Here is a 23,625-nt window from a genome sequence, read left to right on the forward strand (position 1 = left end):
TACCTGTGACATTACCTACTACCTACCTACTGGGGGAACTACCTACTGGGGGCATTGCCTACTACTTACTGGGGACACTGCCAACTACCTACCTACTGGAGGCACTACCAAATGGGGGCATTACCTACTAACTACCTACCTACCAAAAGCATTACCTACTACCTACCGGGGAGACTACCCACTACCTACCTACTGGGGGCACTGCCTACTGGGGGCATTACCTACTATCTACCTACTGGGTGTATTACCTACGACCTGCCTGGAGGCATCACCTACTACCTATCTACTGGAAGTATAACGTACTACCTACAGGCCTTGAGCTGTGTAAGGGGCCCTAACATTTCTCATGACAGCCCTCAGCATGACATTTATACCACATGGAGAACAACATTACAGTTATTTATACAAAATAACTACATAACATTTTTTTTATTTATTTATGCCAACTTAGAAAAAAACAGAAAAGGTCAAAGTGTCACATGCACCCCAGAATGGTACGACTGAGAACATCAATTTGTTTCCCAAAATATTTTCGCACCCCAAGGCCTCTGCCAATTGATATAATGCCAACAAAATATCTTTAATAAAAGAAGGCCCTCTACACGGTGCTTCTTTGTGTCAAAGGCCTGTGCTTAAATCAAGAAGCACACAAGAGCCACATATGGGGTATTTCAAAATATGTCAGAATTAGGCTAATAAATTGATTAAAGGGGTACTTTTTTTTTTTTTTTTAATCAACTGGTGCCAGAAAGATAAACAGATTTGTAATTTACTTCTATTAAAAAAATCTTAATCCTTCCAGTACTTATTAGCTGCTGAATACTACAGAGGAAATTATTTTCTTTTTGGATCACAGAGCTCTCTCTCTCTGCTGAATCACGAGCACAGTGCTCTCTGCTGACATCTCTGTCCATTTTAAGAACGGTCCAGAGTAGGAAAAAATCCCCATAGCAAACATATGTTGCTCTGGACAGTTTCTAAAATGGACAGAGATGTCAGCAGAGAGCACTGTGCTCGTGATATCAGCAGAGAGCTCTGTGTTCCAAAAAGAAAATAATTTCCTCTGTAGTATTCAGCGGCTAATAAGTACTGGAAGGATTACGATTTTTTTAATAGAAGTAAACTACAAATCTGTTTATCTTTCTGGCACCAGTTGATTAAAAAAAAAAAAAAAAAAGTACCCCTTTAATCAATTTATTAGCCTAATTCTGACATATTTTGAACAGCAAACAGCTGTCTCAGCATGCTGGGAGTTGTAGTTGCGTACCTCTGGCTGTTGCATAACTACATCTCCCAGCATGCCCTTCGGCGATCAGTACATGCTGGGAGTTGTAGTTCTGCAACATCTGGAGGCACACTGGTTGGAAAATACTGAGTTAGGTAACAGAACCTAACTGAAGGTTTTCCAACCAGTGTGCCTCCAGCTGTTGCAAAACTACAACTCCCACCATGCACGGTCTGTCAGTACATGCTGGGAGTTGTAGTTTTAAAACAACTCTAGGTTTGCCCCCCCCCATGTGAATGTACAGGGTAGTTTACAGTGAGCTTACAGTGAGTCTCCTGCTTCAAGTTTGAGCTGTGGCAAAGTTTTCGCCACAGCGCAAACTCCTAGCGGGAAACTCACTGTAAACCTCCGCCTGTGCGAATGTACCCTAAAAACACTACACTACACTACACTAACACATAATAAAGGGTAAAACACTACATATACACCCCCTTACACTGTCCCCCCCCCCCCCCCCCCCCCAATAAAAATGAAAAACGTATTGTATGGCAGTGTTTCCAAAACGGAGCCTCCAGTTGTTGCAAAACAACAACTCACAGCATTTCCAGACAGCCACTGACTGTCCAGGCATGCTGGGAGTTTAGCAACAGCTGGAGGCACCCTGTTTGGGAATCACTGGCGTAGAATACCCATATATCAACCGCAATGCAATCCCTAATTTAGTTCTCAAATGCGCATGGCGCTCTCTCACTTCGGAGCCCTGTTGTGTTTCAAGGAAACAGTTATGGGCCACATATGGGGTATTTCCATACTCAGGAGAAATTGCACTACACATTTTGGGGGGCTTTTTCTCCTTTTACCCCTTATGAAACAGAAAAGTTGGGGGCTACACCAGTTTGTTAGTGTAAAAAAAAAAAAAAAATTACACTAACAAGCTGGTGTTGCCCTTTACTTTTTATTTTCACAAGCGGTAAAAGGAAAAAAGAGACCCTCAAAATTTGTAACGCAATTTCTCCTGAGTACGGAAATACCCCTTATGTGGGCGTAAAATGCTCTGCGGGCGCACAACAAGGCTCAGGATTGAGAGTGTACTATGTACATTTGAGGCCTAAATTGGTGATTTCCACAGGGGTGGCTGATTTTACATTAGTTCTGACATAAACGCAAAAAAATAAATACCCACATGTGACCCCATTTTGGAAACTACACCCCTCACGGAACGTAATAAGGGGTATATTGAGCCTTAACAACCCACAGGTGTTTGACAAATTTTCATTAAAGTTGGATGGGAATATTTAAAAAAATATATAGTTTTTTCCCTAAAATGTGTTACCCTAAATGTTTCATTTTCACAAGGGAAAATAGGAAAAAAGCCACCCCAAATTTGTAACCCCATCTCTTCTGAGTAAAAAAATACCCCATAGGTGGATGTAAAGTGCTCTGCTGGCGCACTACAATGCTCAGAAGAGCATTGGGCTTTTGAAGAGAAATTTGTCTGGAATTGAATGCCACGTGTGTTTACAAAGCCCCCATAGTGCCAGAACAGTGGACGCCCCCCACATGTGACCCCATTCTGGAAACGACACCCCTCATGTAATGTGATAAGGAGTACAGTGAGCATTTATGCTCCACAGGCGTCTGACAGATTTTTGGAACAGTGGTCTGTGAAAATGAAAAATTGAATTTTTCATTTGCACAGCCCACTGTTCCAAAGATCTGTCAAACGCCAGTGAGGTGTAAATACTCACTGCACCCCTTATTAAATTCTGTGAGGGGTGTAGTTTCCAAAAGGGGGTCACATGTGGGGAGTCCACTGTTCTGGCACCAGAGGGGACTTTGTAAATGCACATTGCCCCTGACTTCCATTCCAAACACATTTTCTTTCTGAGCATTGTAGTGCGTTAGCAGAGCACTTGACGTCCACACGTGGGGTATTTCCATACTCAGAAGAAATGGGGTTACAAATTTTGGGGGGTCATTTTCTGCTATTACCCCTTGTAAAAATGTAAAATTTGGGGAAACAACTGCATTTTAGTGAAAACATTTTTTTTTTATTTACACATCCAACTTTAACAAAAAGTCGTGAAACTCCTGTGAGGTGTTAAGGCTCACTGTACCCCTTGTTACATTCCTTGAGGAGTGTAATTTCCAAAATAGTATGCCATGTGGATTTTTATTTTTTATTTTTTTTGCTGTTCTGGCAGCATAGGGGCTTCCAAAATGCGACATGCCCCCCAAAAACGATTTCAGCAAAATCTGATTTCCAAAAGCCAAATGCGACTCCTTCTCTTCTGAGCATTGTAGTGCGCCAGCAGAGCACTTGACGTCCACACATGGGGTATTTCCAAGAGATGGGGTTACAAATTTTGGTTGGCATTTTCACCTATTACCCCTTGTAAAAATAAAACATTTTGGGGAAAACTAGCATTTTAGTGAAAAAAAAATCATTTACACATCCAACTTTAACGAAAAGTCGTCAAACACCTGTGGGGTTTTAAGAGTCCCTGTACCCCTTGTTACGTTCCTTGAGGGGTGTAGTTTCCAAAATAGTATGCCATGTGGGGGGGGGGGGGTATTGCTGTTCTGGCACCATAGGGGCCACCATAGGGGCCACCACCATAAATGTGACGTGCCCCCCAAAAACCATTTCAGAAAAACTCACTCTCCAAAATCCCATTGTCGCTCCTTCCCTTCTGAGCCCTCTAGTGCCCCCGCTGAACACTTGACATACACATATGAGGTATTTCCTTACTCGAGAGAAATTAGTTTACACATTTTAGGAAGATTTCTCTCCTTTTATCCCTTGTAAAAATAAAAATAAATTGGGTACAAGAACATGCCAGTGTAAAAAATTAAGATTTAGAATTTTCTCCTTCAATTTTCTGCAATTCCTGTGAAACACCTAAAGGGTTAACAAACCTTTTGGATGTCACTTTGAATACTTTGAGGGGTGCAGTTATTATTATGGGGTCATTTGTAGGTATTTATAATATGAAGGCCCTTCAAATCCACTTCAAAACTGAATTGGTCCCTGAAAGATTTAGATTTTGAAAATTTTGTGAAAAATTGGAAATTGATGCTTTAATTTGAAGCCCTCTAATGTCTTCCAAAAGTAAAAACATGTCAACTTTATGATACAAACATAAAGTAGACATATTGTATATGTGAATCAATATATAATTTATTTGGAATATTCATTTTCCTTATAAGCAGAAAGCTTCAAAGTTAAAAAAAAAAATGCAAAATTTTCAATTTTTTTAATAACATTTTCAATTTTTCACCAAGAAATTATGCAAGTATTGACAACATTTTACCACTAACATAAAGTAGAATATGTGACGAAAAAACAATCTTGGAATCAGAATGAAAGGTAAAAGCATCCCAGAGTTATTAAGTCTTAAAGTGACAGTGGTCAGATGTGCAAAAAAGGGACGGATCCTAGCCTGAAAATTGGCTGGGTCCTTAGGGGGCTAAAATAGAATATCTACAATTTTTTTTTTTTTTATTCTGCCTCCACTTGGCCTTTATTACCTAAAGGGTTATATAACTAATAAATGTAATTCTGAATACCTCAAGGGGGAAAATTTTCAAGATGGGGTGATTTGTGGGAGGTTTCTATCATACAGGCCCCTCAAATCAACTTCGGAATTGAACTATGAAATTTTGTTTTAAATTTGGAAATTTGCTGTCAAAGTTAAGCACCTCTTAACTTTCTAAACGTTTTAAAGGATGTTTAACAAATGATTTCAACATAAAGTTAGACTTATTGCAGATGCCAATTGGTAACTAATGTGGCATGACTATTTTTATTACAACCAGAGAATTTCAAATCCCCAAAACACAAAAATTGCAAATGTTTCGACTTTTTCACAATTTTTTTAAAAGTTTTTTTTTTGTTTTCTTTTTACAAACATTTTCAATATATCAACCAAAATTTGCCCCTAATATAAAGTACACTATGTCATGGGAAAAAAAAAAACTACCTTGGAATCACTTAGATACATAAAAGCTTTCCAGAGTTATTACCACACATGTCACATAAAGACACACACGTGGGCTTTTTTTTATTTTTATTTTTTTAATGGGCCACGGTTATTATGGTAAAAAAAATTCAGAGGTGTGAAGGGGTTAATAATATTTTAACTTAATGAAAAAAAAATTTACCAAAAAGCAGCACCAACTGTATTTAGAATCATCAAGCTAGTTTAATATTATGCACAATCCTTCTGACAGCATATATCACATCATTGTTTCTGAAACTGTATATAAAGGGATTTAACAGTGGTGCAATGATAGCATACATGAGCGATATAAACTTGTCCTCAGCTGTACCATAACTTGATTTGGGCCTCAGGTACATCACACTACCGGATCCATAGAATATGGTCACCACTATGAGGTGAGAGGTGCAGGTGGAGAAAGCTTTCTTCCTTCCCGAAGCTGAATGTCTCTTAACAATTGTCAATATTATTATTGAATAAGAAATAACGGTTAATACAAAGGATCCTACAATAACAGACAATGTAATAATAAAGGTAACAACTTCATGAACCTGGGTGTCAGCACAGGCTAGTGCCATAATAGGCGGAATATCACAAAAAAAATGGTTTATTGCATGAGACCCACAAAACGGCAAAGAAAACATGAGCATGGTCTGTATTATGGCAACCATCATTCCTATAATCCATGAACCGCATATAAGCTGCACACATGTGGCTTTATGCATAAGAATGCTATATAATAAGGGGTGACATATAGCATTATATCGATCATAAGCCATTGATGCCAACATATAGCACTCCGACCCGGCAAATAAGAGAAACAAGTACATCTGTAGGGCACAGCCATAAAAAGATATAATTTTGTGCTCAGAGAGGAGATTTCCTAACATATTAGGACCTATAGTTAAAATGTAACAGATTTCCAGAAATGAGAAATTAGCTAAAAAGAAGTACATAGGGGTCTGAAGATTTGGACTGAATCGGTATAAAAGAATCAGAAACATGTGGGCCGATAAGGACATTGTAAAGATGCAGAGGAAGACCACAAAAAGTAGGTGCTGGAGTTCTGGAACCTCAGAAAATCCCACAAGAATGAATTCTTTTATTGCTGTATGGTTCCTTCTATCCATGATCCATAACAATATTAGAATAAAAGCATGATATTTTTAGTGGGGGTGTCTTTAAACAGGTGACCTCCTAAGGGGCAATTTCTTATACTCTACAAAAGAAAGCCATTGGTTTTTACGGTATGTAATCTGGTGAAGTAAAAGAAAGCAACCCCAAATGTTGGGTCTCAATTCCAAATTTAAATTGGGGAACCAGCAGGAATAGTTTGTAACTGTAAAGATTTAAATGTTACAAGAGGTAACAGCAATCATTTTAGCAACTATGTGAGAGGCGATCTATGCTAAAGATGAGACTATTGCAACCATCTCATAGCTTAAAGACTTAAACACAACAACTGAACATAAAAAGGTGCTAAACAATTAAAAGTAATATTAAAAATTATGACTTTTCTCAAAATTTTTGACTATGTTTCTATTCTGTGCATGAGGCCTCCAGGCCTCCATTGATCCTTGTAGGGCAGCACCAGGGTGAGCATTGGTGTTTTGTAGCACTGAGGTCCTGTGGTCCATTTAAAGATGACATCTGTATGGAATTTGTGTGTTCTCACTGTGTTCTGTGATTTTGCTTCTATAAAATTGTGCATGTTTAGGATAGGGAAATTAGATTGCGAGCTGTATTGTTGACAAGGACTGCATCACTGATGGCAACCTCCATACAGTGCTATGGAATGTGTTTGTTCTTTAAAAAAGAAAAGGGGCAGGGATGATTACGTTTCCTTGATTTACATATTTCAGTGTGTTTCTCTGGGTGATGGTTAGTGGCATAAGGAGATTTAAGAAGAAACATTGGAGTATTGGGACCATCCAGAGTACACCAAAATAGTGCAATTCATTACAACCCAGTGTATTCTGATGAATATATTTGTCAGTTCAGTCATCTTGTTGGCTGTCAGAATATAAAAGCAGCAGTAACAGGATTTTCTACAGTATATATAGAACCAAGGAGATTTAAATATTCCAGTTATTATTTGTATAATTATTCTCACAGGTGAAGAACACCAGGGTGCAATTCTGTTTGCAAATTATTAATCTCTTAATATTAACTTAGTCTCAGTTTGGTCATTTACATAACTGATCATGTTAGAAATATAGTAGAAATATAGAATCAGATCATCACCCATTCCTTCACCTCCTTTATGAACCTAAAGGGGTACTCCCCTAGAAAACATTTTTTTTTTAAATCAACTGGTGCCATAAAGTTAAACAGATTTATAAATTACTTCTATTAAAAAATCTTAATCCTTCCAGTACTTGTCAGCTGCTGTATACTACAGAGGAAGTTCTCTTCTTTTTGAATTTCCTTTTTGTCTGACCACAGTGCTCTCTGCCGACACCTCTGTTCCTTTTAGGAACTGTCCACAGTAGGAGCAAATCCCCATAGCAAACCTCTCTTGCTCTGGACAGTTCCTGACATGGACAGAGGTGACAGCAGAGAGCACTTGTGGTCAGGCAGAAAGGAAATTCAAAAAGAGCAGCTGATAAGTACTCAAAGGATTAAGATTTTTTTAATAGAAGAAATTTACAAATCTGCACCAGTTGATTTAAAAGAAACTGTTTTCCAGTAGAGTGTCCCTTTAATGAACATCTGTCATTTTTCAGCAGCACTAATTATGTAACCATGATGTAATTTGAGCCGTTTTAAATAAATCACCAATAAGTTCAAAACCTAAATTCTGGTATTTATTAGGTACACATAAGGCCTCATTTACTAGGAGAGGAGTGTAGGTTTCTTTGTGGGTTTTCTCTTTTTGACAGGTATTTTTCCATGGTATTTACTATTGTATCTTGTATTTGGTGATTTTCCTTATGTTTTGCTCTTTTTTACACCTGCTCTGAGCTGTCAGGTTTTCCAGAGCTGAAATCCACCGCATATTAGGTGGAAAGATTAGTACATTTGTAGGTTACTTTAAAAAATGTAGTTTTTTTTTTAGACACACCCTTTTCCCTGATAGCCATGCCCATTTGTAGGGGTTTCAGAATCGATTGGAGAGTTAGTAGGGGTTTTTTATTTATTTTTTTGATGGAAATTCGGGCATATGACACATGCGACAGCTGAGGCTGCTTCCATAAAGTAAGCTGGATATTCTCCATGCATTCCAACTCTACACATCAAGCCAACTCTGCTATACATAGTGTAGGCTTGCTGCCGATAGCCGACATCTATAGGGTTTCCCAAACAGAAGTTGTTGGGAAATCACACAATAAAAATCTAGACTTAGTATTGTATCTCTCACGCAGACTTTGATGGCATAACAGCATCTATTTTTGTGTGGACAACAATACTCTTTATACAATAACTTGTTGGCTGGATATAAATGTAGCACAATAACATGTTATTCTGCATGCCTTCATAAGCATTTCTTGCTTCACAAAACAAAGGCACTGATAACACCTTCCCAGTAATTGAGTATTGCTATGTTGTGTCTGTTTAGTTGAAACTTGGGGTTGGATATGTCCATGGTACTCAAATATAGGGCCAACCCCAAGAAGTAAAACAATACATGTTATTCTTTTTGTTTTGAATAACACACTCCATTACATATGGTGTTAAAAAAAAACCACAGTAGTGCCCGTGGAGTTTTGTAGATGATTTCTTAATCATGAGTGCCATCCAAAAGAAAATTGATAGGTACTATCCCAGGGAGATTATATGTCGCCCAATTGGTTGAAAGTTTTATTCAAGGGGGCACTTTTGATAAAAACTTTTCCCAGCTATTCCCAAGACAAAAGAAGGCTCATAGAAATAGTTTTTGTTTTTTTTAAGGAACTGGTGGTGACAATTTGGAATTTTAACTCCAATGACATACATTCCTTGCCTTAGTTTCACAAGGCCCTGTGGCATTTGGTAAAGAATAAGTTGTAATTGTTATATCAATCCAACCTGCTAGTAGAATCATTGGATAGCTGACTGGTCTCAGACCAAAAAGTGACATGCATTTGCAAATGTGTATCACTTAATCTTTTGATTTGAACCAATAGAACAATAGGCATTTATTTTGGTATGTACTTGTATGTTCCATAGAAAGAGTGGGGCCAGTCAAATGTCAAATGTTCATACAATGTGATGTGTAACTTCGCTAATATGTTAATCAGATATGAGTTAATCAATAATTAACAAGTACAGTAATTTGGTCTCTACAGAGAAAGTATCTGTTAAGTACAAACATTTTATTTTACAGATTATTTTATTACATGTTTTTTGTTCATTTTTATTTGCTAATTCATTTGGGTTGATATATTGTGATTGTTTTGTGGTATAACTTTAAGTCTAATTATCAAGTCATATTTGTTCGACTAGATTAATATCCTGTTTCTCATTGCGGGCATTCTCTAGATTAGGGTACTTAATCAGTAGATTGTTTTATTTTTGTATATCTTATATTTCAATAAATTGTATATTCTTATTATCATAATTCCTTGTTTTGTGTTTTGTTCATTGCAACAATATAAATTATGCTAGGTCAAAGAACTTGTTCAAAGACCTAAAGTTTATTTTCATATGTTAGGCCAGGTCATATGAATTGCACTATTTGTATATTTTGGGCAATTTATATAGGCCACACACACACACACAATTGTTATTTTTCTTGTGACCATAAATCTTCGGTCTTTACCAATTTTTGATCTATCTGACAAAGCAAAACAAATTCTGTCTGTGGACTAGAAACGTTCTGCTTTTGTCGACAGAAGACACAGAAGAGGTAAATATTATTTTTTTTTACGCTTTCTTTTGTTTTGTTTTTTACAGAAAGAACGCCAGAACAAGAAGATAAGAAAGAACTATATATATATATATATATATATATATATATATATATGTGTATATATATATATATATATATATATATATATATATTACTTAATGAAAGGGTTAATGAGGGTAATGATGGAGTGTCTTATTTCAATAAAATCAGATGAGTAGAAAAATCCCTCTTTAGGTGCTGCTTCTCCCAAAAGGATGTACTCGAGTCAGATGGTCGATTAAAAGAAGTACTTTATTAGCCCATTTCCATCACGTGATTTACCTTTTCCCTCCCCTTATGACCTCATTAGCCAAATATTTTTTGGCACTTTTTTATGTGTATATATACTTGTTTGCTGTTTGCACATGTTATACCAATCTGAGGAAGGGTGAATACCCAAAACGCATCATTGGTTAATTAAGTACATCTTTTAATTGACCATCTGACTCAAATACATCCTTTTGGGAGAAGCAGCGCCTAAAGAGGGATTTTTCCACTCATCTGATTGTATGCATTCTGGATAGCCCAGCATTGGCTTCCATCTCCCTACGGCCTCGCATTACTCCTTGGATATCTCTACTCGTTTGTACCCCTTGCACCGGGGTGATATGCGCAAATCCATTGTGCTCAAGGTGAGCACAATACTAATCATCCTTTTTCATTTTGATATCTTGGGATACTGCACTAGGCGCCTTGTGGTTTTTATTTTTGTTTCCTATTTCCACTTATTTCAATAAAGGTTTTTTTTTTAAAACCGTGTGTGTGGTCTTTATCATACTTATTTTGCTTTAGTAGCAAAAGCCATCCCTTACTAAGGACGTAAAGCAGATAACGTTCCCCCAATATTACCCCAGTAGGCCAAAATTGTATGTGATTTTCAATTCTCTTAAATCCTGTATATAAATATTTTCGGTAAAATAGGGTCAACTAAGGGATGGTAAATAGAGGGGAATGGTTATAGGTTTAGTGAAACCATGGAAGCTGTTTTAAAAAAAAGTTGCACTGTTATGGTTCAATTCAGACTTGAGATATATAAGTTAGGAAAATTGTAACTTTTCTCTGGGGCTGGTTGTAATCGCCATAGATATATGGCGTAATGGTTAATTAAAATATTAAATAAAATTCCAGTACTTATCAGCTGCTGTATGCTCCAGAGAGTTTTTTCCAGTCTGACCACAGTGCTCTCTGCTGACATCTCTGTCCCTGTCAGAAACTGTCAGGAGAGGTTCGCTATTGGGATTTGCTCCTACTCTGGACAGTTCTTGACACGGAAAGAGTAGTGATGAGCGGCATAGGCCACATTCGAATTCGCGATATTTCGCGAATATATGGACGAATATTCGTTTTTTGCGCATATGCGAATTCGCGAATATTGAGCCCTCCCTTCTTTAAAGGAGTACTCCACTGGAAAACATTTTCTTTTAAATCAACTGGTGCCATAAAGTTAAACAGATTTGTAAATTACTTCTATTAAAAAATCCCATTCCTTTCAGTATTTTTCATGTGCTGTATACTACAGAGGAAGTTCTTTTCTTTTTTGAATTTCCTTTCTGTCTGACCACAGTGCTCTCTGACACCTCTGTCCATTTTAGGAATTGTCCAGAGTAGGAGCAAATCCCCATAGCAAACCTCTCCTGCTCTGGACAATTCCTAAATTGGACAGAGGTGTCAGCAGAGAGCACTGTGGTCAGACAGAAAGGAAATTGAAAAAGAAAAGAACTTCCTCTGTAGTATGCATCATCTAAAAAGTATTGGAAGGATTGGGATTTTTTAATAGAAGTAATTTACAAATCTGTTTAACTTTTTGGCACCAGTTGATTTAAAAGAAAATATTTTCCAGTGGAGTACCCCTTTAATGGTATAGGGAACTATGACTAGTGCATTAACTCTGTGATTTTTTGCCCATTGAAACCAATAGGCCCATTGTGGTCTATGGGGATCTCACAGCATGTAAAACAGTAAGATAAGCAGGACCGTATCGGCAGCAGAGTGGAATGGGAGACCAACACTGGTTTGAGTCCCGAGGTGGGACAGGGTGTTACAGTGTTGTGGTTAAACTTTACTTTCCTGGAAAAGCTGCTGAGTGGCCCATAGCAACCAATCAGATTGCTTTTTTCAGAGGCCTTTTCAAAAATGAAAGAAGCAATCTGATTGGTTGCTACGGGCAACTGCGCAACTCTTCCTCTACACTGGTTTTGATGAATCTCCCCCATAGAGATTCAAACTAGTGGTGGTCTCTCATTCCACTGTGCTGCCGAGACAGTCCTGCTTATCTTACTGTTTTACATGCCGTGAAATCCCCATAGACCAAAATGTGCCTAATGGTTTCAATGGACAAAAAAATCACAGAGTTAATGCACTAGTCATAGTTCCCTGTACCATTAAAGAAGGGAGGGCTCAATATTCGCGAATATGCGCATAAATTTTCGCATATGCGAAAAAAACTGAATATTCGTAATTACGAAAATATAGTGCTATATTCGCAATATTCGCGAGCAACACTAGGGTAGAGGTGTCAGGAGAGAGCACTGTGGTCAGACTGTAAAGAACTGCACAACCCTAAATTGATGATATGATATGGAGATAGTGACCCAAGATGATGCTAATGATCTGGGAATATTTTTTCCCTGGGACCAGCTGTTTGTCATATTTTCAATAATAACGATATAAATAGAAAAAAGAAGGGCACTCACCTATAAAACTTGACTTTAAATGTTCTGTTAAAAAGGCTGCTTGGGTATCGTTGTTTCCCTTTCTGTTCATCAGCACTTTTTAACAGAAGATTAAAAGTGCTACTCGCGGTCCACTCTGCTGCCCTTGTTTTTTTTATTCATATCGTTATATCCATGGTAAATGAGAGATGGAAGGAGATGCATTATTGACTTCTCCATAGAGTCATGACTGGGAAACATGACACCAAAATTGTATTCTTTTTAAATTTCCAGCCGCATGCACTCATCAGAGGAATGCACGACGGCCAGCGTGCCTGTGACTTACTCACAGGTGGTGAAAAAACTTTTCTGTTGCACAACAGGCACTCTCCAGGATGATGCGGCTGTGTTCTCAATGTATCCAACTTCTCCTCCTCTAGGTGTTGTTGGGCAGCTCTGGCCTCCGGATTCTCCTCTGTCCCCAAACAGGATGGTAAAAATTAGCATTTGCGGTGCTGCAGGGCATGGAACCAAAACTATAGCACCCTGCTCAGCTTCAGGTACTGCTCCCCATTCCTTCTGTTACCCATGTACACCCCTGTAACACCTGTCACCCCTCTACACCACTCTGTCACCACTTTATATCCCTCTACACCCCTCTGTCACCACTCTACACCCCACTGACACCAATTTACATTGTTGTACATCCCCTCAGTCAACCCCAATACACCCTCTGTTACCCTCTACACCCCTCTGTCACCCATGTACACCTCTCTGTCATCCCTGTTTACCCCTCTTCACCCCTGTACACCTCTGTCACCCATGTACACCCCTTTGTCACCTATGTGCATCCCCCTGTCACCGGTGTACACCCATCTGCCAACCCTCTACACCCCTCTGTCACCCATATACCCCCCTCTAACACACTTGTACTCCCTAGTGTCACCCCTGTATACCCCACTGTCACCCATGTACACTTCTTTACACCTCTATTTCATGCTTGTACATCTCTCTGTCACCTTTCTACACCTCTCTGTACCCCTCTGTCACCCATGTAAGCCCCTCTATCACCAATGTGCACCTCTCTACACCCCTCTGTCACCCCTGTACACCCCATGAGTCAGCTATGGATGGAGAAAAAAGAAAAGCTTTGATGCCCCTTTTTTTCCATCATACCACCTGGTATAACACAGAGGGCTTATGAGGCTATGTAGATGTTCTCAGTTGGCACTAGTTTAGATATTGTGAATGGGTGTCATCATGGAGTACTGGAAAGTCTGTATTCTTCTAATTTCTTATGCTGTGATAGCCCAGGATTTTGTTTTAATTTCTGTTTTTGATATATTAGTATATGTGTATATTTGATATACCTGTGTGACAGCATACATACATACATATAAATATAGACCCAGATTTATCAAACTGTGTGAGAGAAAAAATAGAGTGATTTTCCCACAGCAACCAATCACAACTCAGCTTTCACTTTACCACAGCTCGTTAGCTGAGCTGTGATTGGTTGCTATGGGAAAATCACTCTATTTTTTCCTCACACAGTTTGATAAATCTGGGCCATAGTATGTACAATCTAATAGTTGCTTTGCAATTTGAGCAATCTAAGCTGGTTAGGCCTCATATATACATTTGTAACCCTTACTTTCTGTCAATAAAAAAAAAAAAAAAACTTTGTATTTACTTTTAATGTAAATTTTTAAATAAAAAGTTCTCTGATAATGATAATAAAAAAAAAAAGTATTTTATCTCCCATCATAAACAAATGCCTCAAAGAGTTATTGCCGTCATAATCCTGTTCACTATTTTTTTTACGGCAGTTTTGACTTCCTTATTCCTGAGACTGTAAATAAAAGGATTCAATAGTGGAGCAATAATCGTGTACATAATTCCCACCAACTTGTCCTCATCCTTACCATAACTTGACTTGGGTCTCAAATACATAAAAATAACAGAACCGTAGAAAATAGTAACAACTATCAAGTGAGATGTGCAAGTGGAAAAAGCTTTTTTCCTCCCAAGGCTCGAATGGATTCTCAAGATTGTTGATATGATCTTAATGTAAGAGCTAATTGTCAATGTAAGTGACCCCACTGTCATTCCACCGCCAAAGATAAAGACAATAAGCTCATTGAGCCAAGTATCCTTACATGCCAGTTTCAGTAATACAGGAACATCACAAAAGAAGCTATTGAGTGTACGAGAATCACAGAAAGGCAAGGTGAATGTAAATGCGGTGTGAATTAAAGCATTGGTTGCACCAATGACCCATGACCCGGCAATGAGCTGAATACAAGCTATTTTGTTCATAATGACCGTATAAAGCAATGGATGACATATAGCATTATATCGGTCATACGCCATGGCTGCAAGAATGTAAAACTCGGTCCCAGCCAAAAGAAGCACACAGTACAACTGGGCTGCACAACCATAGAAGGATATGGTCTTAGTTCCTGACAGGAAATTGGCCAACATTTTGGGAGTCGTGGATGAAACGTAAAAAATTTCTAGAAAGGAAAAGTTGGTAAGAAAGAAATACATCGGATTCTTAAGATTCGGGCTTAAATTATACGCAAGAATGATGGATACATTTCCAATCAACGTGGTTATATATATAAGGAGAAACACAACAAAAAGAATAAGTTTAAGTTCTGGCTTTTCTGTAAGTCCCACCAGTGTAAAGTCTGTGTTTTTGGTCTGGGTTTTGTTAGACATGGTAAATTGTTTCTTCTGTAGGGAAAACATTCAGCAACATTAATAGTAGTAGCAGCTCATAAACTTTATTTCCAATAGAAATATAACATGGCACTCACCAGTGCAGTAAAATTCTTCTTTATTTCACGTATAAACACATCCGCATAAAGCAAGCAGGGAAGGAAACATGCAAGGCAGGGGTTTTGCAAGGCAACAGCTGTTTCGTGTTTTTACGACATGTTGTCGGGCCTGGCTCGTGAGGTTGTGCAAATATGTGTAATTAGTTGAGGCCACACACATGGTAAGAATAATCACTAACCCAACGGAAATATAACCAAAAAAGTTGAAAAAAAAGGGGTGCCGTATTAAAAACTATAATTTATTAATAACTTCAGTAAAAGCCACCAGATGAAATAGTGCGATTACCCAATAGAATAGAGACATTCTAGGGGTGTACTAGGAGGGTGACCTTATATTTTTGGCCCATGCAAAATGAAGCTGCTATAGGGTGCAGTCTGGTAACAAGGGAATTCCTGGAGTACACAAAAAAAGCACGCGTTCCCCTGGTTTATGAGGCCGCAACATGTAAACATTTTAAACTTTTGGCACCTAAAAGTGTTTCTGTCATTTAATAAACTTTTGACATATAATAAAGACACATGAAAAGTTTTGATTGGTGGGGTCTGTATGCTGAGACCCCCAATGATTGCTAAAAAAAAAAAAAGGAGGGGGAGGGGTTTCTTCACTCTCTCCTAGAACAGCTATGAGTCTGTCTTTTTCAGCGAGCAGAGCGGGGAGAAACAGTAATAGATGAGTGCTTCTTCCTGTTTGTTCTAGAGATTGGAAGGGATCTCAGCCCCCAGATCCCCTGACTAATGAAAACTTTTGACATATTTCTTTGACATGTCTGTTTTGTTTTTTGTTTTTAAAGACTGAAACACTTTACCTGTTCATAGTGATGACCAAATTCTTGAAAATGCTCTTCTCCACTGAATTTCTAAGACTTAAAGGGGTATTCCAGGAAAAAACTATTTTTTATGTATATCAACTGGCTCCAGAAAGTTAAACAGATTTGTAAATTACTTTTATTAAAAAATCTCAATCCTTTCAGTACTTATGAGCTTCTGAAGTTGAGTTGCTCTTTTCTGTCTAAGTGCTCTCTGATGACACCTGTCTCAGGAACCGCCCAGTTTAGAAGTGAATCCCTATAGAAAACCTCTTCTACTTTGTGCAGTTCCTGAGACAAGCAGAGATGTCAGCAGAGAGCACTGTTGCCAGACAAAAAACAACAACTCAACTTCAGCAGCTGATAATTATTGAAAGGATTAAGATTTTTTAATAGAAGTAATTTACAAATCTGATTAACTTTCTGGAGCCAGTTGATAAAAAAAAGTTTTTTTCCTGGATAACCCCTTTAAATCATTGTGTTTTTGACAAAACACAAACTTGGCAAATTATTTATTATCTAATAGTTGTTATCCAAAGGAGATGACCAGTTGGCCACAACAGCCATTTAAAATAAATAAAAAAGTAAGATACCCATGATGCTCCTGCCAATGTGGGGTTGCGCTATATGTATTTAAAGTGGCATACTGCCTTCTGCTATATGTGTATACAAGAGTTGTAAATTTACAATGCATTCGGAAAGTTTTCAGACCCTTTCACTTTTTTCCCATTTTGCTATGTTGTGGCTTTGCGCTAAAATAAAATTAAAAAAAAATCGATTTTCTCCCCATCTTTCTGCAATCAGGCTTCCACCAACGGTCTCAAATCCAGGTGTGGAAACTTTGTGGCATTATACCCAGGAAGTATAAAATACACAAAATGGTGGTTCAACCTGTTGTATACAAAAAATTCAAGGGGTGGTGAGAGGTATGCAAACAAAACATTCAAACAAACTGAGAGGAAAGAAACACCTCATTAAGACCGTACACCCAAAATATCAAGTACATAGTATTTATTGTACAAAAATGTATATGTATATACAGTGACTCCCCCCACCCCCCGACCTGCTATGGCCCCGACATATGATAATTTCAACAAACGATGGTCTCTCAGAGGGCATCGCATGTTGAAGGCAGCATCAACATACGATGCTTTTGTATGTCGGGGCCATCGCATAAACTGCAGCCGGATAGCCGTTTATGTTGCCCGTGTGCTCCAGTGATGATCACACACCTGTCCCCTTCGCTCCGGACCGTCCTCTTCAGGATCCCCTGCATGGCCGCCACTCTCCTTCATCGTCATCAAATCGCCGCGCACGCTGTCCCGTCATCCAATAGGAGCGGCGTGCGCAGTGACGTGATGACGGCGATGAAGAGCGACGATCCCCGGCAGCAGTGATGGTCCGGAGCGACGGGGACACCCCAGGGATGCGGTGACAGCGATGGAGGGCAACATCCAGGGGAGCAGTGACGGCCCAGAGCGGCGGGGACAGGTGAGTATAACTTCCTATACTTATCATTGCACGGATCCCTCAACATACAATGGTTTCAACTAACAATGGTTCATTTGGAACAAATGTTGAGAGATCACTGTATATATATATATATATATATATATATATATACATACATTATATATAATGAAAAGTGGACAAACATTTTAAAGCAAAAGTCGCAATGAAAAGTCTTAAAAACAGCATCTGAGACAAACTGTGAGACAAATGTACACCACAAAACCAGAGTAAAACCAATGATAAATTCCCCCCATAGTGACATGTGGATGCATGTACTGTATTGACTTCATATCACTCTTACATTGCCGTCATGCCCCTCTCACATTGCCCCCATGCTCCTCTTCCATTCCTCCGATGTTACAGTAACCATGAAAAAAAAAAAGAACTAAAAAACAGCTCTCACATCTCCATAGTTGTACCAAAGCTTCTTGCACTCCTCTCCCCATGGCTCCTATTTCATCATGGCTCCATACAGACGCTGCGCACACAGGAAGGGCTGCCTGACTTGACAGGATGGAGCCGCACACTCTGTGTGCATCTTAAAGGCAACCACAAAGGTGAAAGGTGCGCTTGTTCAGGGAGTCCAGGACGTGAGTCCGGGATTACTGGACAGTGCCTTCAATCACAGCCTACCTTGCCTATAGGTGGCGCCGGCCCTGCATATATCTACAAGTTCATTTACAAGGGGGCTTAAGCATGGTATTCACTGGTAAATATACATTTACAGCAACTTAAAATCCATGTGAGAGAGGGGCAATGAACAGGTGAGCTGCATCCTCTAGAAGAAGGACCTCTATTTGTAGCAGATATCCAGTTGGGTTAATATGCAAAATTTTAATTTTTAATTTTATTTGTGAAAGTAATTTACAAAAAGAATGGATAAAAAAATCCCAATTTGTTTAAGATTAATGACAAGAATGAAAGCTTAACCCCTTAAGGACCAGGGTTTTTTCCGTTTTTGCACTTTCCTTTTTTTCCACCTTACCTTTAAAAAAATCTAAACTCTTTAGATTTTGCACCTAAAAATCAGCCATTTTACCCAAAAATCAATGGCGAAACGAAAAAAAATAATAATTGTGCGACAAAAGTGAAGAAAAAACACAATTTTGTAACTTTTTTATTTTTCGGCGTATGGGGCGGTATGAGGGCTCATTTTTTGCACCGTGATCTGAAATTGTTAGCGGTACCATTTTTGCATTGATTGGACTTTTTGATCGCTTTTTATTCATTTTTTTCATGATATAAAAAGTGACCAAAAACACGCTATTTTGGACTTTGGAATTTTTCTGCACATACACTATTGACCGTGCTGTCTAATTAACTATATATTTTTATAATTCAGACATTTCCGCACGCGGTGATTCCACATATGTTTATTTTTATTTTTACAGTTTTTTTTTTAAATGGGAAAAGGGGGGTGATTCAAACTTTTATTAGGGGAGGGTTTAAATGATCTTTATTAACTTTTTTTTCACTTTTTTTTTTTGCAATGTTATAGCCCCAATAGGGGGCTATAACACAGCATAAACTGATCTGTTACACTGATCATTGTTATCCCATAGGGTAACATTGATCAATTATTCTGCAGCTTGACTGCTCATGCCTCGATCTCAGGCACAGAGCCGTCATTCAGTAATCAGACACACGGGACGAAGGTAGGGGCCCTCCTTGTGTCCTGTAGCTGCGATTTCGCCGCTGCTGTCCCAAACAGCCCACTTACTTTCACTTTACACGCGGCGATCAACTTTGAATGTTGTGTCTAAAAGGTTAATAGCACGCGGCACCACGATCAGTGCCGCGTGCTATTAGACGTGGGTCCCGGGCCAGACCCACGTTATAGAAAGGGAGCGGACTCAGGGTGTACAGGTATGCCCTTGGTCCTTAAGTGGTTAAAAGCAAATGCTTAACCCCTTTACCTCAATGATCAGGCTCTTTTTTTAAAATTTAACATGTATCTCTTTAAATGGTAAGAACGTCAGAACGCTTGTATCTGAGCAGAGCGATTCTGAGATTGTTTTTTCGTGACATATTGTACTTTATATAAGTGGTGCATTTTTGTTGACACATGCAGCATTTTTTGTGAAAAACTTCAAAATATTGTGAAAAACTGGAAAATTTCTGGCGTTTTTATTTTTTAGAGTGTACACTGTGCGGTAAAAGTGATGTTATATATATTCTGTGGGTCAGTACAATTATAGCGATACCCATTTTATATAGCTTTATATGTTCTTTTTCCTTTTCTGAGCAAAATTCCTTTTCTGCCATTCATTTTCCAACAGCCGTAACTTTTTTTTTTCGTCCGATGCCATTGAGTCAGGGCTTATTTATTGCGGGATGAGCTGTAATTTTTATTGGTATAAGTTTTGTGCTACATCTTACCTTTTGATCTTTTTTATTACGCTATTTGTACCAAAATTGGCAAATTTTGCGCTTTTTTTAATGTTTTTTTTTACGGCGTTCACCGTGCGGGATAATTTACATTATAGTTTTATAGTACACGTCATTACGGGCGTGGCAATACCTATTATGTATATGATTTGTGTTTTTGATCTTTTTTGGTGATAATACAGGGCTTTTATTGGGAAAGGGGCATTTTTTTTTTCACTTCAGAACTTTTTATTAAATTTTTTACACTTTTTACAGGTTATTCTATGCTGCAATACATTTGTACTGCAGCACAGTAGTATAACCTGATGAGCTGCACACACTAAAGCCTATGCGATCCAGCCTCTGGCTGGATCTCACAGGCTTCCGTAGCAGGCAGAGAGGAGGTCCTGATCTGACCTCCTGCTGCCATAGCAACCAACGGCGACCCGTGATCGTATCGCGGCACTGCCGTTGGAGAACAGGGGGAGAGCGCTCCCCCTGTCAACACCATAGATGCCGTGATCAGGATTGATCACGACATCTATGGGGTTAATGCTGCCGGAACCGGCGCAATCGCGGCTCAGGCTGCTGCGGCGAGACTCCGGCTGTGATTAACAGCCGGGTCCCGTCTACATCTCCTGCGCTGCCCGCGGCAGTGCAGGAGATCGCTATGACGTATGCATACGTCCAATTGCGCGAATGTGGCAGATGATTGGACGTATGCATACGTCCTATAGCGGGAAGGGGTTAACATGAAATACTGAAAAATATCATATTTATATGTAGTGGATTTTTTATAATTTAGGGTGATAAGGTAACAACCTTTGTCTGGAGATTTATTTTTTTCCCTGCTAAATATTTTTTCATAAATAAATGTTTTTGCTTTTTTTTCTTGATGCTGAATAATACGTTGTGCTCTGTTTCTTAGGGGATCACATACACAAAGCCAACTCAGCTGAGATAAAACAACGTACATAAGAACCCCCCAGTCATCAGATAGGGCAGGCTCAGACACACAGGGGGAGATTTCTAAAAACCTGTGCAAAGGAAAAGTGGCCCAGTTGCCCATAGCAACCAATCAGATTTCTTATTTCATTTTACAGAGGCCTTGTTAAGAATGAAAGAAGCGATCTGATTGGTTGCTATGGGCAACTTTTCCTCTTGACAGGTTTTGATAAATCTCCCCCCAGTGAATGGGCAGTAAAGTCTTACATGTGTTACAAAAGGAATGGATTAAAAAAAAACTTAGCATATCCATAACACAGTAGTCTCCATCTCCAGAAATCATCAGTATGTTATGGAAACCCCATTCACATCTATAAGCATAGTATTAGACTTTCTATTTAAAAAAATGTAATAAATTGTGGTTTCCCGGTACAGAACAGTTCTGTACAGTCCTAAAGTTCCCTCAGGTCCACATGGCTCTTCCGCAGGATCCCCCTAAGTAATTATATGGGGTTCTAGTATATTAAGTATGTACATCTATTATAATTACTGTACAGTGAATGTAAACTGTATATAAAGGTTATTAGGATATTTACCCTGTATAAGACCTTCCTAAGGTCATGCGATATGTCATGTGATCTGTGATCACATGATATACCCAGAGTTCCATGGGCACAGGTAACCACAGGCACCAATGGGCTTTAGTCCAGCCCCCTGATATATAAGGGGCTATAGTCTCCACATTGTCTCTCTTATCTCCTGGACCCAAAAGCAAGCACAAGTCCTGTACAAGTCCAGAATATCTAGGCCACAGCCTATAAATCTGCAGCCACATCAAATCTGTGAGTACAAGTCAAGTCTCTACTGTCCCTACCAAAGTCATAACAGTAGCACAGTGGCCTGCATCATCATTATTATAACTACAAGTCCAAGCAAGCCTGAGAGGTTCCCTGTGTCCCGGTCACCTGTGTGGATTTTGGCTATTTGTAAAGACTGCTTTCTGCCTTCTTCAGTAAAGTTCCAGTTGCATCAGAACCCGGCTTTGGACTCATTTACTATATGCCGTTTTGTGTTGGTTGTCGGCGGTACCCTACACCATACAACCACTGGCGTCACAAACTCTAGGGGTTAACAACATCTTGCTCCGTGGTTAATACCATCTGACCCCGCTACCTACACCGCTACACCCCCGAGGTCCCACTATAAAACCGGTGGCTCACCACAAAATTAAACGTTTATACAAACCTATAAATGAGATATGTAGATGTTATAATGTCATGCATCACATACAGCACAAGACATGTGTTTACAATACGCTGGATACTTGGTATTATATCAGGCTTGGCAGACACTGGGGATCCTGGAAGCCTCTCTGGGACTAATTGGGTGAACCTAATAAACAAGGTGATCACATATACACTAATATCCCAGGGTATTCCCCTTATTACCCTAAAGACAACAAGCTAACACTTTGGAAAAAGATGAATCACAAATTGTTTTATTATATTCTAAATCTAAATCGCTTGGTCTCGTTGAGAGCGATTGCTCGAGTGGTGGCATTGCTAGCCGCATCCATTCAAGTAATATTTCCTGCCCCGTTGCATTACAGAGCTTTGCAATGTCTGAAAACCAGACATTTGACACAGGGACTGCTGTATTTGGACGAGGTTCCGCTGTCCCAGGAAGCTAATGAGGAGCTTCAATGGTGGTTGCGTCACGCTTGGGATTGGAATGGGAAGTCCATTTTCAATTCCAAACTGGATCTGATTATAGAATCAGATGCCAGCTTGCTCGGCTGGGGAACGCGTTGCAGATCTGCCTCCACGGGTGGAAAATGGTCCTCGGAGGAGGCTCGGTTACATATCAATTGTCTGGAGCTTCTGGCGGGTTCGTTTGGACTCAAGAGTTTCGCCTATCACAGGACGAACTGTTTCATCATGCTTCGGATGGACAACATCTCAGTGGTGCAATATATCAACCCCTTTGGGCGCACGAGGTCAGAATTGTTGACGAACATTGCCAAAGAGTTGTGGCATTTCTGCCTTCAAAAGTATGTGATTCTGAAGGCAGAATATCTTCCAGGGATCTCCAATTTGATTGCAGATTGGAATTCCCATTACTTGACGGATTCCAGCGACTGGACGTTTCATCCGTCCGTTTTCAACGACTTGCAGTCGTTGTGGGGTCCTCTTCGGATGGACTTGTTTGCATCCCAGCTCAACTTGCGGTTGCCACATTATTTCACTTGGCGTCCGGATCCGGAGGCATTGGCGATGGACGCCTTCCTTCAGTGTTGGCCACGAGGGACTCTGTATGCGTTCCCTCCATTCGCCATGATTCCCAGAGTATTGCTGCATACAAGGAATCAGGGGGCGACCTTGGTGTTGATAACGCCATGGTGGCCG

The 23,625-nt window shown here is 39.3% G+C and overlaps 3 protein-coding genes across 3 annotated transcripts in view; all 3 read right to left on the minus strand.

The window, feature by feature from the left end:
- Positions 1-5,420: 5,420 nt before the first annotated feature.
- LOC130293246 (olfactory receptor 10A7-like) lies at positions 5,421-6,356 on the minus strand. Its single transcript, XM_056541748.1, has one exon. The coding sequence runs from the start codon at positions 6,354-6,356 to the stop codon at positions 5,421-5,423; it is 936 nt and encodes a 311-aa protein (XP_056397723.1).
- An 8,170-nt stretch (positions 6,357-14,526) lies between these two features.
- On the minus strand, positions 14,527-15,471 carry LOC130293247 (olfactory receptor 5I1-like). The gene has a single exon (XM_056541749.1). The coding sequence runs from the start codon at positions 15,469-15,471 to the stop codon at positions 14,527-14,529; it is 945 nt and encodes a 314-aa protein (XP_056397724.1).
- Positions 15,472-16,877: 1,406 nt separating this feature from the next.
- The window catches only part of LOC130293327 (olfactory receptor 5V1-like), an 85,766-nt gene continuing 79,018 nt past the window's right edge, over positions 16,878-23,625 (minus strand). Inside the window, exon 6 of the mRNA XM_056541863.1 lies at positions 16,878-17,287. The gene's annotated coding sequence lies outside the window, so the exon portion shown is untranslated. The remainder of the gene's footprint in view (positions 17,288-23,625) is intronic.

Source organism: Hyla sarda, chromosome 10 (genome assembly GCF_029499605.1).
Source record: "Hyla sarda isolate aHylSar1 chromosome 10, aHylSar1.hap1, whole genome shotgun sequence".
Classification (NCBI taxonomy): Eukaryota; Metazoa; Chordata; class Amphibia; order Anura; family Hylidae; genus Hyla; species Hyla sarda.

Coding starts and splice junctions, on each gene's coding strand:
- LOC130293246 (XM_056541748.1), bottom strand. CDS start 6,356: ATGGATAGAAGGAACCATACAGCAATAAAAGAATTCATTCTTGTGGGA.
- LOC130293247 (XM_056541749.1), bottom strand. CDS start 15,471: ATGTCTAACAAAACCCAGACCAAAAACACAGACTTTACACTGGTGGGA.